At 41.1% G+C, this 17,695-nt stretch overlaps 1 protein-coding gene across 1 annotated transcript; it reads right to left on the reverse strand.

The window, feature by feature from the left end:
- Positions 1-2,844: 2,844 nt before the first annotated feature.
- On the reverse strand, positions 2,845-16,761 carry sacm1lb (SAC1 like phosphatidylinositide phosphatase b). The gene is made up of 20 exons (XM_083919164.1): positions 16,706-16,761; positions 16,019-16,116; positions 14,637-14,711; positions 14,391-14,518; positions 13,974-14,123; positions 13,277-13,336; positions 12,164-12,197; positions 11,626-11,727; positions 11,248-11,333; positions 10,054-10,140; positions 9,888-9,956; positions 9,034-9,113; positions 8,840-8,938; positions 8,606-8,744; positions 7,855-7,924; positions 7,636-7,708; positions 6,476-6,569; positions 5,437-5,529; positions 5,302-5,359; positions 2,845-5,157 (listed from the first exon to the last, which is right to left on the reverse strand). The coding sequence occupies exons 1-20, from the start codon at positions 16,732-16,734 to the stop codon at positions 5,021-5,023; spliced, it is 1,761 nt and encodes a 586-aa protein (XP_083775290.1). The 5' UTR covers positions 16,735-16,761; the 3' UTR covers positions 2,845-5,020.
- Between the last annotated feature and the right edge of the window lie 934 nt (positions 16,762-17,695).

The raw sequence follows: 17,695 nt of genomic DNA on the forward strand, positions 1-17,695 counted from the left end.
CCTTTGAGCATTTCGTTACAGTTTTTATTGACACTGCATCACGAAGGTATCAGTTTTGTGTGGAAACCTTTGAGTCACTGCGATTTATGGTCTTCTGTCTGTGAGCTTATAAAATCAGCGCGCCATGCAGGTGTATTTCTGTGTTTGAACTCTTTTACTACAAGTCATATTCACTCTGCGTTGCTACCAAACACCACAATCCACACACCAAGTTCCAATCCTCTTTAAATTGCTAATCTTCATGAAGGCAGTACTTGTTTCAGCTCTGTATTGGATTTCCTGATATTGTAAAGGTACTTGGTTATTGAGTGATGCCATAACATGTACAGTGGAGATCAAAATAAGGAAACAAAGTCTTAATTCTTGATTTATTCAAATGTATTATCCAGAAATTGACAGAATATCCAATGTGGCTATTCCACTGCTGTACTAGCATGTTTTTCAAGTAACCAAGGCACTTCAACAAAAAACTTTATTTTGTGAAAGAAAACAGTGAGCAAAATTAGAGAACAGTAACCACTGTGTCAGAAGAGATGATTAAAACAATGTTTTTTTTCTTTGGGCTATATGATTAAAAAATGAATAGGAAGTGTAGAGGCCACAGCTTTGAATGACTTCAGCACATCTGCGCCCACAGGACATCACTAGTTTCTCACACTGCTCTGGTTTGATCTTGGTCCTTTCTTCTTCAGTCTCTTCCACAGTTCAATAACTGTAGTGGGTTTCTTAGACATTACTTTGTCGTCAAGGATTTTCCATAGATTCTCTATGGGGTTTATATCTGGACTCTGGGCCTGACATTTCATTGTTTCAATATTCTTAGCTTCAAGGAACTGCTTAACGTGTTTTGCGGTGTGACAGGGGGCATTGTTTCGTATGAAAATTGCAGCTGAGTGGGAGACAATTGCAGTGAAGGTATTGCATGTTGCTCAAGGAGGTTCACATAAACATTTGCATTCACCCTGCCATGTAGCTGAACAAGAGGCCCAACTCCAGAAAACATCCCCCAAACCGTGACCCTTCCTCCTCCAGATTTAATTGACTTCTTTTAACACTTTGAGTTCAGTCTTTCCCCAGTCCTACATGCACTGTATATAATAATAATTATTATTATTATTGCTGCTCTGGAGGAATTGTTAATTGTAAATCATGGATAAGTCACCGAGTGTGGTCTTTACCTACTCTATATAGTGTCTTGAGATAACCTTTGTTATGATTTGACACTGTAAATAAAATTGAATTGAATTGAACACAATTGATCTACTGCAGCTGTGTATTTTGTTCTGCTGGATGTGTAAAGAACCATATGTTTGATAACACAGGTAATGTGTTTCAGCTTGTTCAGCTGCCCCCACGTGGACAGAAACAGCAACCGCAATGATTCATTGTTTATCTTTATCCCACCTTGATGACAACAAAGTGTGGCACCCTGGATATTTCAGTGATTAAGAATTATTATTGAATTGACCTCATGGCCCCATCAGGCTCTGATTTGACCAACAGAGAGCACTTTTGACCGCACTTACAGTTATCACCAAACACATTCAGTTTGGTTTCCGTCAGTCGCTCCTTACAAAGCCAGACTGCATGTCTCAACAATTATTAATCTTCAGAAGACTGAAGCCTAGACTGAAGAACCTAAACCTCCTCCCAGTATTACTTTTAAGCAGCCCTTTATTGGTTCTGTGAATAGAAATTCAATTGTTTTCTAGACTCTAGGCCTTAAAGCAGATTTATGCCACTCCAAGAAGGTGTTGCAGGTGTCTCGTTTTCTCTTGAAAACACTGCTGTTATTTCTGGTGCATCAATGTGTAGGCAGCATTTTACTGTTGCAGCTGCTCCACTGGAGCTGGTTTTAACTCCTTAATGATGTTCAGTTCACCTACACATGACAAGGTAAATGTGAGGGGTTATAAGATCATTAATGGGAGAAGAAAGAAGAAACAAAATATACCAATCTAACTTTTTCTCTACTCTTTGTTATGTGTGAAATAATGTTTTATTTCAACGGGTATTCAAATTAAACCATCTGAAAGGTTTAGAGGTGTAGGATATCTAATATCTGACAGATTTTATTGCATACACCACAAGACAAAAAGGTTGGGAGCTTATATCATCTTGTTTAGGTACAATCTTGGTTTGAAAAGTAACTGTCGGATAAATGTAGAGGAGTGAAAAGTACAATATTGGCTTCCAAAATAGTAGAGTAGAAGTTTAAATTAGCATCAAATGGGAAACCTGAGTAAAGTACAAATACCTAAAAAATTGTACATGAGTGCCGTACTTGAAAACACCACTGAGCCTGATGAATGCCCTGTTCATCATCATCATCATCATCATCAGGAGATTTTGTCTTAATCATCTCCCCTAAAATTGAAATAAAGGCCTAAAGAGGCCTTTTCTGCTCCGCTTGTGGTCGAGTTTCATTCACAAAAATGTAGCCACGGAGTAAAAACAATTTCACTTCAGCAGTGTCAGCAGTCGTATTAAAGGACACAAAACAATGAGAAAATATTCATTAGAGAGTCGTCAACGGTGTGTGGTCTGGTATCCTGACAGAAATAAAGACGGAAATGCAAATAAGAAGTTAGATGCTAAAAAGGTCATTCTAAAGCAAAGAGGACCATGACTAATATGAGAAGCGGTCAAGAGATATTAAAAAAAAAGAGATATTATAGTCTCAAGTAAGTGACTCTTTACTTTGCAGTAAACTGGCAGCCGTGAGGATGATAATGATACGGTGAACAGAACATTCATTTTGCAGTAAGTTTGTCTTTGTTCAGTATTTTTATTTGAATTCATTTGTTTCATATTAAGGCTTTTACAATTTTCTGAAATCAAACGAGCTGTGTTCATGACTCGTGCTACACAAGTCCGGACCAATCATACGTTTCGTCTGCAGCTAAGAGACAATTCTAAAGTACAGTAAATTGGTGAATGCCACAAATTCTCTTAAATCACTCATGCATTATTACGGCACGAGGCCCAATGATAAAGAAGCAGAAATCTACAATTACAGAGACCAAAGGTAATAATGCATTTGTGTGATCCTCATCAAGTCAAACATTCTCAGCACCGGGAAAAACAGCCCGGCAGGCCTCAAGGAGGAACATAAATGCTCTCCAAGTACACGACTTAACAGAACGTGACAGGAAACAATATTTAACATGTACAAACTCGGAATGTCAGAGATAACATAACGGTGATTAACAGGCAAAATATATCCATGCATCTCCATCCCAAACCAAACCAGGCAGTCATTGAGCCAAAGCTGACCAGTATTAAACATCATCTAATATAGCACAGCTGCGTCTTTAAAGAAAGTGTGGAGGTAACCACAATATTCACTTTCTACTTCTGTAGCTACTTGACAGCGCGTCAGATTTAGCACATTAAACAACTTGGTGTCTTTGACATCCCTTTAAACTGTTAATGTTAAAGTGTTAAAAATATGCTCTGTTTAATCCCGCTCACAAATCAGTCATTATATAAATAAATAGAATTTCCATGGTAGATAAATAGGTGTTTACTCAAACGGGCGAATTCCCTGACACCTGAAATTTACATTTAATTGTAATGCTATATAATGTATAGTAACCATAAAGCGAGGAATCTCTGTGCGTCTGTGTGTGCGTCTAACTGAGCGCGTGTGTAATTCGCATATCTGGAGAACAGTTCATCCGAACTGCTCATTATTGGGTGCAATGTCTCCAGATGGAGGCGTTGGAACCATGAACTTTGCATTTTGGCCTGTAGCTTTTGAACTGAAACCTTCAGAAACTGACAAATCTATCTGTATAAACCACGCCCATGATTGTTCTAGATTGTTTTTCCACCAACTGCATCCAAATCAGTTGGGTTTTTTGCTGCTCCTCCTACAAATGTCATCTTTCATCAAACATCTATGGACCATGGTGGATAAAGTTACTATTTTAGATTTTTCATGTTTCATACAGTTTCCCTAAAGCTGGCCTTCAAAGTTTGCTCAAATGCTGTGGGCAGGGCTTATATCACAAAACATGTCATATCTCATGACCGCTTTGTGCGATTGCAACCACATTTGGTGGACATGTGTAGATGTGTGTGACCGTCCTTCACATATCTCAAGGACCGTTCATCCAATGGACTTCACATTTGGCAGGTTTATCACTGAGGACCCTAGGGAGTGCAGCGTAAAGTGTGAAGTCAAACAGGCACACATTCAGAATGGGCACGTCCCTCTGACAACACTGCAAGTTAAAGTTCATATGATGAATGAAGATTTACTGCTTATTTACTACAAGTGACTAGTGATGATCACAAACAGGTGTTAAATATACAGTATACCTGAATAAATGAAGTGATAAAGACCACTCAAATGCACCATTCAACAATTTGCCAATAGACATTTGGGATACTTCCGATGATACACTGGCTGTGTAATTTAAATTGTGGCAAAAGAAGGCCAGATTTCTTGGATTTTTAAGAATGAGACAGCCTTATCGACCTGTTACTGATCATGATGACTTTGAAACAGGCAGCGTTTAACCTGGGACAGAGCAACTGTACATAGACAACCACATTGGCAATGGCAAAAAGAAGAAGACAAAAGGCAAATTAACGGTACATACAGTAATTAATTAATATTCTAAATCTGATCCCAATACACCCATAAAGGAAATGCAGTAGGACAAGTATTTACGTAGGTCCCACGACATTCCTCTGAAATTAGGAACAATCACATACAGTAAGAACAAACTCCAGAGGTTCAGTGTCCAGTAAAACTGTGGACAGACAGTCCTGTCCACGTGACCATAGCTTCAGTGTGGACAGCAGCTGCCTGTGCACTCCCAGTCTCTGTCTTTCCCCACATTGTCGTGCACGAGGCCAGCCCTGCTTCCCCACCACCTTCCTCCACTCTACCCTCTCGTTAGTAAAGGCTCCAGGCCTGCTGATGCTGATGCTGGGGGTAAAGTGACGACGAGCCAGAGGATGAGGCGGTGAGCTCGCCAGGGCGTAGCTGCTTTCCACACACACACATTCAGTCCAGCTTCTCCTTCTGGACCAGCTTGGGAGCATCTACAAAATCCAGTCCGTTGAAGAGGATGAGGCCGCCCGTCACCACGCTGGCTGATCCCCAGAACAAAACGTAGGCCAGAGTCTCAGTCCACGTGTCACCTGACATGGGGGCAGCAGGTCAAACGGAGTCAGTGGAAAGACATTTTTTGAGCCAGATAAGAAATAATGTTAAGTTAAACAATGTCGGTATGTTTGTAGGAATAAAAATGCCTGTTAATTGGAGTATATTGCAGCGATGCTTACCAGCCATTAGCAGGCAGATGATACACATAGAGAAGGCTACCACCATGACGATAGGCAACTAGAAAAGGAAAAGAATCACAATAAAGGGACCGAAAAACAAAAAAAATCAGTCTAACTTACGGAGCCCTTTCTTACCGTCAAAAACTTCCAGTCTTTGGGGTCACGCAGTGGGGTGTTCCAGTCAGCTTCATCCACAGCATAGTTCCCCAGGAACAGGTCAATGGAGTCCTGTGTTAAAATAGACCCTTTCTTACTGTTTCACTTGTGACTCTTCTCTGTGTGATGATTCATGCTTGTGTGTGGATTGGGTTCAGCCTGGGTTTTCGCAGAAAGCTTCAGGTTTAATTGTGGTTACTTTCAAATGTATCTTATTCACGATCTTTGTCTTTACAATGTTTTTAGCAAATGACAGATGTCAAGACTTATGGTCATTATTGCTCAAGTACAGAAGCCCTAAAGCATGGGTGTCAAACTGATCCAGTAAAGGGCTGTGTGGCTGCAGGTTTTCATTCCAACCAAGCAAGAACACACACGACTCGACTTACTCAATCACCTGAACTGTCATCACACAGTTGATTTGTTGGACCAGGTGTGTTTTTGATTGGTTGGAATGAAAACCTGCAGCCACACGGCCTTTTACTGGATCAGTTTGACACCCATGCCCTAAAGCAAGGGTGTCAAACTCATCCAGTATAGGGCCATGTGGCTGCAGGTTTTCATTCCAACCAAGCAAGAACACACCTGACTCGACTTACTCAATCACCTGAACTGTCTTCACACAGCTGATTTGTTGGACCAGGTGTGTTTTTGATTGGTTGGAATGAAAACCTGCAGCCACACGGCCCTTTACTGGATCAGTTTGACACCCATGCCCTAAAGGGTCATACATACATACATACAATTTATTTCCTCTGTTTTGCGATAACAAGATAATTCATTTGAGAGATGAATGAATGAAACGTGATAGGCATGAGATTTCCATCACACCTATAAAAGCAAGACATAAAGCTGTTTAATCTCTAAATGCAATTCATTTCATAAATCAATTAAAGTTTAACCTGGCAGAGATGCCCCTTATACTTGATATAGTCATCATATTAGTATGACTGTAAAACACAACTCACGAGCCCACACAGATACAAAAGAACTCAAATCCATGAAGGTTTTGACCCACCTGTCTAAAACCATCAGAGAAGTTGTTTTTGTAGTATCGGATCATGGAGTTCCAGCCGTCCATCACCAGCCCCCACTGAGTCCTCTTCCCAGTCCTGAAAGATCGTCATGTAGTTCAGCACCCCATAGAAAATCATGTTCCCAGAGGATGAATGTGAATCACGAACCATCTTGTAGCATCACCATTTACACCATCTACCTCCAATCTAAATCTGACCGACTGAGGACATGTGATGCTCCCCAGAGGATGAACCCTCTCCATGTGAACTTAGTAGGGGTGTCCGTGACTAAAAATTTTCATAGTCGAATCTGATTCACCACGTCTTGCATAAAGTCGACTGATAATCAACTCATTTTTTTTTTTTGCTAGTAAAAACCCTCTGATCAGGGGTGGCACATGAAGTCCATGGCCGACGGCGGAGGCTGCACGTGAGTCCAGCGCTGCGCGGTCATACGTCTCAGGGAGAGGGTTACTGAGAGATGGGATTTCTGATAGGAGCATCTTATTAAAAGTATTTGTTGATATAACATTAATGCGTTGTGTTTGTATCTTTCTATGACAATAGCTACGGTTTATTTAGAACTGTAGGTTCAGTTTCACGGCGCTGTGTCAGACACGTCTATAATGAAAAACAACAAATGGGCAAATATTCAAAGTAAATGATGCTGATGATTAAACAGTAGCAGACTGTTGTATTTCTGATGCCCAGGGCCAGATCCTGGATAGTACAACTTAGTCTACGTGGGGGAGGGGGAAATTCCCGCACACTTAGTACAAAGATTAAAAGCACATGAGTGATTTTCACATTTTTAGTAACAGTAATTTTCCTGATGGTGGAATTAGTGGACAGGTCATATCATAGTAGGATTCATCTTCTAAGGACAATGAATATCCACAGATTACAGAGAAATCTCGACATTATTTGTTAAAGAGGCTATAAACGACATTCAGAGTGTGGGCCGGGCCACCATTACTCCTTTATATGTCTACATATCAAATATTTGTTTGCTGCTATGTTAACACTATGAACGTTGTATATAGCACCTTTTAAAATACATTACTCTGGACCACAGTGTTGGGACGGAAGGACAGATGGCTGTACAGAAAAACATCTGAGTGTTCAGCTGGATGCTAGCGGTTTGCTGTGATAAAAAACTGACCTGGTGAAGTCGGTCTTCAAGGCCCCAGTACCAGCATACTGCTTGGCACAGGCGTCAGCATTGTCTGCCCAGGCTGCACGTGGACAGACGGGGGAGGGGACAGGAAGAGAAACAGAGGAAACTGATTATATGAACATCTATGACCTTAAATGTAGGCGTAATATGTGATTCGCTCAAAAAGTAACTACCAGGGCCACGGCTGCGTGGAGGTGAACTCACCGTTCTTATATGTCTTCCCAAAGTCTGTCTGATCTTCAATCTGCTGGCCCGTGTGCAGGACTCCCATCCTCTGCAGGTGCACGCACACACACACACACACACATTTGAGGTGAGAGGCGAGTTCAAAATGCACTCTTTGACTCTTTTGTCAAAGGCAAAGTATGTTTCATGATATTGCAGTGAGAAGCCTCACGATTTAAACTCAACACTTCCAACATGTTTACCTCGTGTCTTGATACATTCAGTGTCACGTCCATTTCCACAGCTCTAACTCTAACTCGACTAATTCAGTCTCGTCAAACGCTCTGACTTGCTTTTTTTTTTAAACAAAAATTTACCTAAAAATTTTTTTTTATTGAAGTTGCTGAAATGCCCTCCTCTTTCTGACAAGCTTTAATGTGAAACATCTGCAAAAAATGCAGTAAAGAGTATGTACTGATGAAATTGGTGCTGTGGAAACTATTATTTTTTGATACGCAGTCATGATTTGAACATCAGATTTTCTCCAGGAATTTACAGTAAATATAACAACCCCATAGTTTACAATGCTGTCACAATTCAGAAATTTCTGGGAAATTCTATTAAATTTTATTACGTTGAACCAAATAATATCCATACTGAGAAGTGGATTAAGGCTGCAGGAGTGGTTTCTTTGTTTTATACAAATTCCAGCTGGGCACAGCCACTGCTCTCTATGTTCAGTTGTTGTTTGTTGTTGAGTTATGTCCCTCTGTGATCGTAGGGGTCGTACCCGTAGCTGTGACTGTAGCGAGCGTTGGGCCAGCATGCTCTGGATGACGTTAGTACGGTCCAGGCAGTCCATGCAGTTGCTTCGAAACGTCCCCTCCTGGCTCAACAGCACCTTCCCATCCGCATCCACCAGGAAGTATCTGAATCCACATACACACCCATTACTGATGTAGAGCATGTAGATATCTACCGGGTGTATTTTAACAATGTGGGGGGAGAAAAAAAGTAAACTGACCCAAATTCATCCTGCATTTCAGCGACCATGTCCAATAAGATCTGCAGGCGGTGCCACCTCATCCGACTGCACTCCTTATGGAAGTCAAAGGCTATGTACCTGAAGAAAAGCAAGCATTTACCAAAACACATAAAAACTTCATTCGAATCTGAGGTGGTGTAAATATGATGAAGGACAGAACTGGTGGTTCTTACTTGATCATGCCATTACCCAAGCTGTTCACCATCTTGTCAAATGCCAGCTCCAGTGGCTTTTCTGAGCCCTTTTGGTTGATCTGTGAAAAAAAAGGATGGTAAGAACTGTTTTTGTCTACAAAACCATGCAAACAACCATAAAAGAGTATTTGCCATTGACTTACCGTTTGTGATTTATGACTGCGTTTACATGCACAGCAGTAACCCGAAAAATGGCATTACCCCGGTTAAGGGAATGTTGAAGTTCACATACATGAGCGGGAGTTGAACGAGAAAATGACAAGAGTAACTCGACCTCCGGTACAGTAGGTGGCGCTCCACCAACATACGCTGGTCGGAATACGCTGTTACTTCCGGTTCACCTTTGTCAAAATCACAAACGGTCGACTTTTGGACAGAATTACAACAGAAACGGGTCTTCTTGGTAGTGATGTTACTTGCCATGGCGAAGTCCTCCCTCGGTTTAAAGGTAAAGCTTTTGTCGTTTTGTTTTTTTTCACGTTTTTGGCGTTGTTGCTCTCTGGTTTATTCTATTTCCGGGTCAAAAGCCACTGCCGCAGAGTGGGGAGGGGGAGTTACAACCCACGGAGCGTGTGCAGACACAACACTCGATAATACTCCAGTTAAGCTGTTTTCATGCATGAAGGTGCATGTGGTGTGGTGTTTACGTGGCTTTTGAGAAACCAAAGTATTGCCTTAATCCGGATATAATAAGGTTTTTAAACTGCATGTAAACACAATGACTAATTATTCCTAGACAGAGCCACATCACGGATTTAACAGTGTAAACAAAATCAACATCTGGCTCGTGCACTGATTTAACAGAGGTGATAATGAACAAATTTTTATCTTACCAAGTTCAAAATGACCTGTCTTCCATAGAGAATAATCTGTGAGTCAAAGTGTCTCTGGAATCCATCCAACTGAAGAGATCAACAAGGAGAAGTGGAAAAACTGCATGAGAAAAGAGAAATAGAAAAAGACCTTGTTCTGTCTAATGTGAATGTAAAGACAGCTTACATGGTTCACTGTTTTGCTGATCTGTGGTTTTGGCTTGTACTTGAGATTGGGCCTTTGGGACCAGTAGAAGGGGATGGAGCCTCTTGTCTATGAGGACAAAGAAGGAAGAAGAGGAAACTTTACTTGTACAACGTACACATACACCAAACCTATTAAAGCCCCAATTTGCAGTGTCACAGTCGTGTCACAGCACAGTCCACATTCAAAAATCAGAATTATCATGTCATAGAACAAAGTTATTGCTGCGGTCACAATTGACTAAATTACACGTTGCCAAACTAATTCACGCTTCAGTTCATGCAGCTATAACAGCATGTGTCATCTACGGAATTCACATCATCAAATAGAAATGATGGAAAAGCATCATAAACCACCAACAAAATTTGGTAACATACAGACACTTTTGACTTACTTTAGTTAATTATTAATTATTCAGCATCATTTAGGCTCTGATGTCTTGGCGTTGACATGAATGGTGATAAACCATATTTATTCATCACTGACCATGATGCCGGACTTATGCTTTAAAATTGGAATTTGGCTCCCAGGGGTTTGAGGAGTGATGTCTGCAATCCCCGTGGTAACGCCACAGAAGACCGACTTGTAAAGTGCACAGAATTCACCGATACCCAATCTTAGGGCTGGGCGATACAATTACTAACTAACTAATAAATACAAAATAATTACTTTAAATGTTTATTTAAAGGAATAAAGTGCCAAACTTTCCCAGTTTCGCCAGATTTCATTTGAAAAAAATGTATCCCTTTTAGTAAAATAAAAAAGTGCCTCAGTGCCTCTAAGGAGGAACAAAATGTGTAGCATCCCTGAATAAAACAATTTGGTAAACAAAACCGATAATATTTGCATGAGTGGAGGGGAAGGGAGCGGAGAGAGAGCAGTAGACTACTGTTTTTACCCAAGGTAAAACGTTTTTTAACATTGTCAAAAAAATAAATCCAATTTTGATTTCAAATCGATTAATCGCCCAGCCTTACCCAATCTCACTCCAGACTCACTTGAAAAGGTGGCAGGCCCGGATTATGACAACAAAATGCTGACGTGACATCATTTCAGGGAGGTTGAGGGTGCTGGACTTATTGTTGTTCCACTGAATTCTGACTTGATTGATCATTCAATTCTTCCTTGTGGCAGACTTCCCTACCTCTCCCCTGCAGCATTATTGCTTTGGCTTACCTGAACCAACGAAGCCTTGGCACTGTTGTACTGCACTACCTGCTCTGTTTCCACATAGTTAGCAGGATGGCCCTCTGAATCGATGCCTACAGACAAAAAAACACACAAGAACAGTTTGAGAAGTTAGACATAATGCAGAATACCATAGTTTAGATTAACATGAAACTAATAAGTAACAATGCATTTCATTTGTTAGTCATGTCTTTCTGTACACGCAGCATAACTAGTTGTTATGCGTTTTCAATATAATCACATCACGAAACAATAGTGGAAATGTGCCTGCTGAAGAACAGACAGGTGACTCACAGACTCTTCACTTCAGAAATATTCATATTAGTGGATGTGAACATGAGGGGTCAGTGGAGCGGACCGTGTTACCTCGGACGTAGTAGCGGACGCCGGCTCTGAAACAGCTTCTCCTGGAGATAATGCTCCAGTCAAACACTTTTCCATTGATGCAGCTTGACTTCATGATGATGACTAGTCAACAGATGTGTTAAGAAACTAACATGAAATCAGAAAGTCCTTGTTATACACATACAAAAATAACATTAACATATAGACGCATACCTGATCTACTGATTTAAAGTGGGCAAAATTTTGTTATATCAGTATGAAAACTTTTATTACTACAGGACCTTTTAGGCACTGTATTGTAGACTGGTTTTCTACATCTGATAGGCACTAAATGGTCATCCTGATCAAGGACAAAAAAAACACTTCCATCAACAATTTTAACATTATAAAGAAAATGGACCACTTTTACAAGTTGTGATCAGTCTAAAAACAATAATAAAGTGGACACACTAATTTAATACTTTACTCAGATGACATGGTGAGATAGGCTCACACATGTCCACTAAAACAGAAAAGTCCATTTAAACTGTGGCAGTCGGACAACAACAGGAAAGGATACAGCCGTGGACGACAGGAAACACAAACTTGTGTAACTGCAAGAGAAGAGCAGAGTTAAATCAAATGCTGGTTTTTATCATCTAGTAACAATTCTTCTGAAATAAAACTTCCCATTACCTATGTAAGCTCTGAACAGAAAGAGATGTACTCGTAGAATAATGCAACATTAAGCTCTCGTCCACTGCATTATATTCAATTACTCACTGTGTAAGAGTGGCCCGCAAATCACTCCAGGGGTCCACCCTCAGGACAGTACAGCAGTAACCCGAAAATGGTCTTTTTTTTTTTTACCCGGTTAAGGGGATAATCAGATTATTGCGGTTCCCCGCGTATACATGAGGGGGGAAGAATAGGAAAATGCTGGGAGTAACTCGACCTCGGGTACAGTAGGTGGTGCTCTGCCAACATAAAGCTGGTCAGAATACAGCTTTTTCTTCTGGTTCACCTTTGTCAAAATCACAACAACATGGGGGCGAAATGGACGATTTTTTGACCGAAAACGGTTCTTCGTGGTAGTGATGTTACTTGCCGTTGTGAAGTCCTCCCTCGGTTTAAAGGTACAGCTTGTGTTTTTTGGTTGTTTTTTTCCATGTTGTTTTGGTGCCGTCGCTTAATGATGAATTCCATTTCTGGGTCAAAAGCCCGGGAGTTGGAGTTATAACCCCTGGAGCATGTGCAGACACATAACCCTGGGTAAATTGTTTATATGTATGAATACTCCGATTACTGAAGAAGCTATCTAGGTCTGTTAACCGGGTTAAGAAGCCTGTGAATGTTCTCATTTGTCCAAGTCATCGTTATCCCCAAAGCAATTTCAGTCAAAAGCAACTGGACTTGGTTGTTTGTCTAGGAAGACGTTTCACCTCTCATCCAACAGGCTTCATCAGTTCATGTACGCATCTGACCAGGCTGGGACTAATTAACTTTAGTCCAGACTTTACATTACTACTGCAGTCTGCTGTTTGACAAAGGCTACTGAAGTCAAGTATCATTCCTTCCTGGAAAACAGCTCCAGAGTGTTACTGAGGGGAGAACGTTTCCCGAGACTGCATTGTTACAAGTCCAAAGAAATGCAAAATAAATGCTGTGAAAGACAACCATCCTTTTGTCTTACCTCTGGCTGTGCGAGGAACTCCCTCAACAGGTGGCCATTCCAGACAAAACGCTGATCTGCCTGCAACAGGGACGGTTACCACATTTTAATATAAATAAACACATACATGTTCATTCAATCATTTATGTGAATTTAATTGTCATCTTATGGATAACCTCATTTCTAATTGGGCATCGGACTCTGGCCATAGTGAGTATCAGTTCACAGAGAGAGAGTCCAGATCTAAACCCCATAGAGAATCTCTGGAAAATCCTTGGCAAAAGAAGTGATGTCTAAGAAACCCACTACAGTTAGTGAACTGTGGAAGAGACTGAAGAAGAATGGACCAAGATCAAACCAGAGCAGTGTGAGAAACTAGTGGAGTCCTGTGGGCGCAGATGTGCTGAAGTCATTCAAAGCTGTGGCCTTTATACTTCCTATTCATTTTTTAATCATATAGCCCTAAAAAAAACATTTTTTAAATCGTCTCTTCTGACACAGTGGTTACTGTTCTCTAATTTTGCTCACTGCTTTTTGTTTTTCACAAAATAAAGGTTTTTGTTGAAGTGCCTTGGTTATTGAAAAGAAAACATGCTAGTACAGCAGAGGTACAGCCACAGTGAATTTTCTATCTAATTCTGGACAATAAAAAAAAAAACAGTATTTCAGAATAAATCAAGTATTAATAATTATGTGTTATATAAAAGGTATATCTTACCCTCTCCAGAAGACTCATCTCCTGAAACTCAGGGCTGGTGTTGGCCAGGCGCTGCAGAGTGTGGGTCAGGTCGTAGTCTGTTGCAAAGTAGAAGCCATCTGTATGAAGCACATTGTTGATCATGGACAGGAAAGCCTTGTTGTCTTGCATCTGAAACAAGAGACGAATCCAGCACCAGAGGTTAGAGACAACAACACTGACTGGAGAAGGGTGGTAGTGTGGAATGCAGCAAACAATCAAATACACCGTATATTACATGCAGAACGTGTGTGCGCGTTCCTATTCAGCAGATCTAGGTTTCCCAAGCAATTAAGTGGACAGAAATAAAATGATAACTTAATTGTAATTGTACCAATAGGGCGCACAATGTCTCCAGTAACACCAGTCACAAGCACAATCAGGAGCCTGAGATCCTACCTGGTTGTCTGTCAGGTGTAGTATTGTCTTCTTATAGGAGATGATGTTAAAGTCCACAGCCTTCCACACAGCATGTCCCAGCAAATCTCCCACCTTCTTCTTCTTTGTGATGACAACCAGGTACATGCCTAACAAAAACAGGGGGTTGAACACGCAACTGCAGTCTTCCAGTTCTCTGACAGCAGATGGTTGTCATACGTTGGGCTGGCAGGAGCACTATCTCCCCACATTAAGTAGTGAATTTACCTGCCACCAAACGTATAGTCCCCATGAGTCCACATATTGGCCTGGAGTCAGCAGATGCAGGGATGTCCCTCTTCACTGAGGACCGAAGCAGGGACACAACAATTGTTACTGAAAGTGTGTTCAACCATCTGAACAACTGATGATCGTTTTGTATAATTGTTGATTCTCTGAATGACTTTACTGATAAATTGATTCTACTCTCCTGTTGGCTACAAATAATGGGAGGCAGAGAAGATAGCAAAGTCTAAAGCAGAGCAAATATTAACAGGAGCTTATAGTAGTTAGGAGAGCCAGAGTGAACAAGTATGAATGTGTGAAAGCCGGATTACCAAACAGGAAACCCAGACCAAGTGTCAAAAACTAAATTAAGGACCTTTATTGTGAAATGCAGAGGTATAATAGACCCAACAGCTAATGTTCTCCATGGGCCTCCAAACAGGTTCATCAAACCTATCCATGGATGAATAATGACAACATGGGTCCCTGGGCACTGACATGTCCGAATTGACTGATTAATTGCATGTATATAGGTCCTGTTTGTGCAGGTGTGTGTATTTCGGGCCTGTGTGTGTGTGTATGTAACATGAATAATAGTAGAGTGAAAAAATTAATAAAGTAATTCTTCTTCTTCTTCTACATAAAGTAGGAACAAGACACCTAAACTCAAAGAGCATTTTGCGTCCCTTTGTAGGCATTTTGCATCTATTTTTGGTTGTTTTACTTCACTATGTGGATATTTTGTATCTCTTTGTGATCGTTTTACATCTATTTTGCATCATTTTGCACGTCTTTGTGGTCTGTTTTTGTAGTCATTTGGGTCGATTAATATGTGTATATGTTTGATCGTTTTATTTGGGGTATTTTGTTGTCGTTTTTCATCGATTTTTAGACATTTTCATGTTTCTATGTGCTCATTTTGTGCCTCTTTGTGGTCATTTTACATCTAATTCTAGATGAAGATGGAAGTTTTGTGTATATTTATGTTAATTTTGCATATTTTTGTGGTGGTTTTGCATCTATTTTTAGTCCATTTTTGTGATTCTTTGGATTAATTTTGGGTAATTTTTTGTCATTTTGAGACGCTTGTAGTCGTTTTGTTGGTGGTTACTCAGCATCTCTTTGTGGGACTTGTGGGGGGGTTTCCAACATATTTTTATGAGTCAGTGTCCCATGCCCTTTGAGCCTGTGCCTGGTGTAGGCCTTTTCAGTAATCCATCCACGAGCCTAGCTACTGTATAGGCCTATATATAGTCTGGAGGCACATACGCACCTCTGTGGGTTCTTTACATGTGGCTGAGCTGAAGTGCTACAGTTTCTTTGTATCTGTATCTGTTCTCATGTATTGTGTGCAGGTAGCTCAGTCACCTAATCTGTACGCTTACCTGTGAGGGTCATCTCAGTTGACACCCTGTCAATAGCCAGAACATCCTCGGATCCATCATCACAAGCCTCTATGTAAAACTTCTCTGGTGTGGTGCGCCTGGTGATACAGACATACACAAGAGCTCGTTTCAAACACCACCACCACCCACAACAACAACAACACCACCAACAACACCAACAACAACAACAGGAGCTTTAGCAGCACTAACAGGGCCTTTAGTAACAATAACGTCACTACTATAGAATAATGCGAACCAGAGACAGCCGGAGGCACATAACACAGAGCTGACAGGAAATACAGCTATTAGCCGTCGGAGCTAATGCAACACTGTATCCGACTTGAGGCAGCTGGTTGCAGTGTTGCAAATAGCCCACTAAAGTCTCCTCAAATGTAGCGTCACTCGGGAGCACAGGACTCCTGTTAGATTAGGCGATGTTAAGGGTGTCCCGCTTTCAAATCCCACTCGATTTAAAGTGCTCATTTGTGACTAAAACTTCAAATGTAGCATGTTGCAGGAACATGAACACGACGCCTGCGCTGAGACTAGACTTTAACACGTTGAGCCGGTTTATCGTCGGCCGCGTCAGCAGAAGGTCCCGGCGGACACCGCTGACCCTCTTCGGTCGGTGTGAACAGGAACAAAAGCTCCGTGGTGAAGTTAATATTTTCGATAAACAGCACTTACAGGTTGAAACTCTCGTAGGTGCTCGCCATCTTTCTTCCCGTTTGACCTCAGTGACGTGTCACCGACACCGGCTACTTCCGTCATCAGCGGGCGTCGCAAAGAGACGCTAGATGTCGCTGTTGCAATGCGCCCACCAGTCCCAAACAGCACTTGATGAGTCACAGGCTAATTTACGTTACAAAGACGCCACACTGTAGCCGATATATTCATTTCAAGGGCGACTGATTAGGGTTGTTTGTGGTTGTAAATACACTTAGTGGAAGAATAATTGTTACTTGTATTCATTTTTTCTGGAATGAAATTCCATTGCTAGGCAACAGCCTTGGTCCTTGTTAACTTCCTGCCAGCTGATGTCAATCACATTTCCTGCAACAGGAAGTACATTGGGACACACTTAGAATGTTTATGTTTACATCGTTGATAAAGTCTTTATAGCCTATATTTATATATTTTTAATGTTGCATTCTTGACTGCAGTATTACCACACACCATGACCTCGTTTTACAGCCTACATACTGTGCCTATGGAAAGTTATGATACCCTTTTGAAATAGTCTTTTTTAGATTCTGAGAATTAATAAAAATTGAAAAACTAGAAAATCAGGGTTGGAAAAGTTATGAGTCCCCAGATTTAATACTTAGTAGATGCACCTTTTGCTTTAATTACTGCCATCAGTCTGTTTGGATTTGTGTCCAGCTTTGTGCACCTAGACTGGCAAATATGTCCCCATTTTTCCTGCAGAACTGTTCTAGTTCAATCAAATTCTGTGGTGAGCGGTGATGGACGGCACTCTTCAAGTCCATCCACAGATGTTCTGTAGGATTCAGGTCAGGGCTCTGACTAGGCCACTCCAGGACATTCACCTTCCTGTCCTTTACCCACTGTGTTGTTTTTATGGAGGTGTGTTTTGGGTCGTTGTCATGCTGAAAGGTGAAGAGGGTTGCAGGTTTTCCTCAAGAATTTGGGAGCTTGGCAGCATCCATTTTCCCT

This window comes from Echiichthys vipera (genome assembly GCF_963691815.1).
Source record: "Echiichthys vipera genome assembly, chromosome: 8".
NCBI classification, from domain to species: domain Eukaryota; kingdom Metazoa; phylum Chordata; class Actinopteri; order Perciformes; family Trachinidae; genus Echiichthys; species Echiichthys vipera.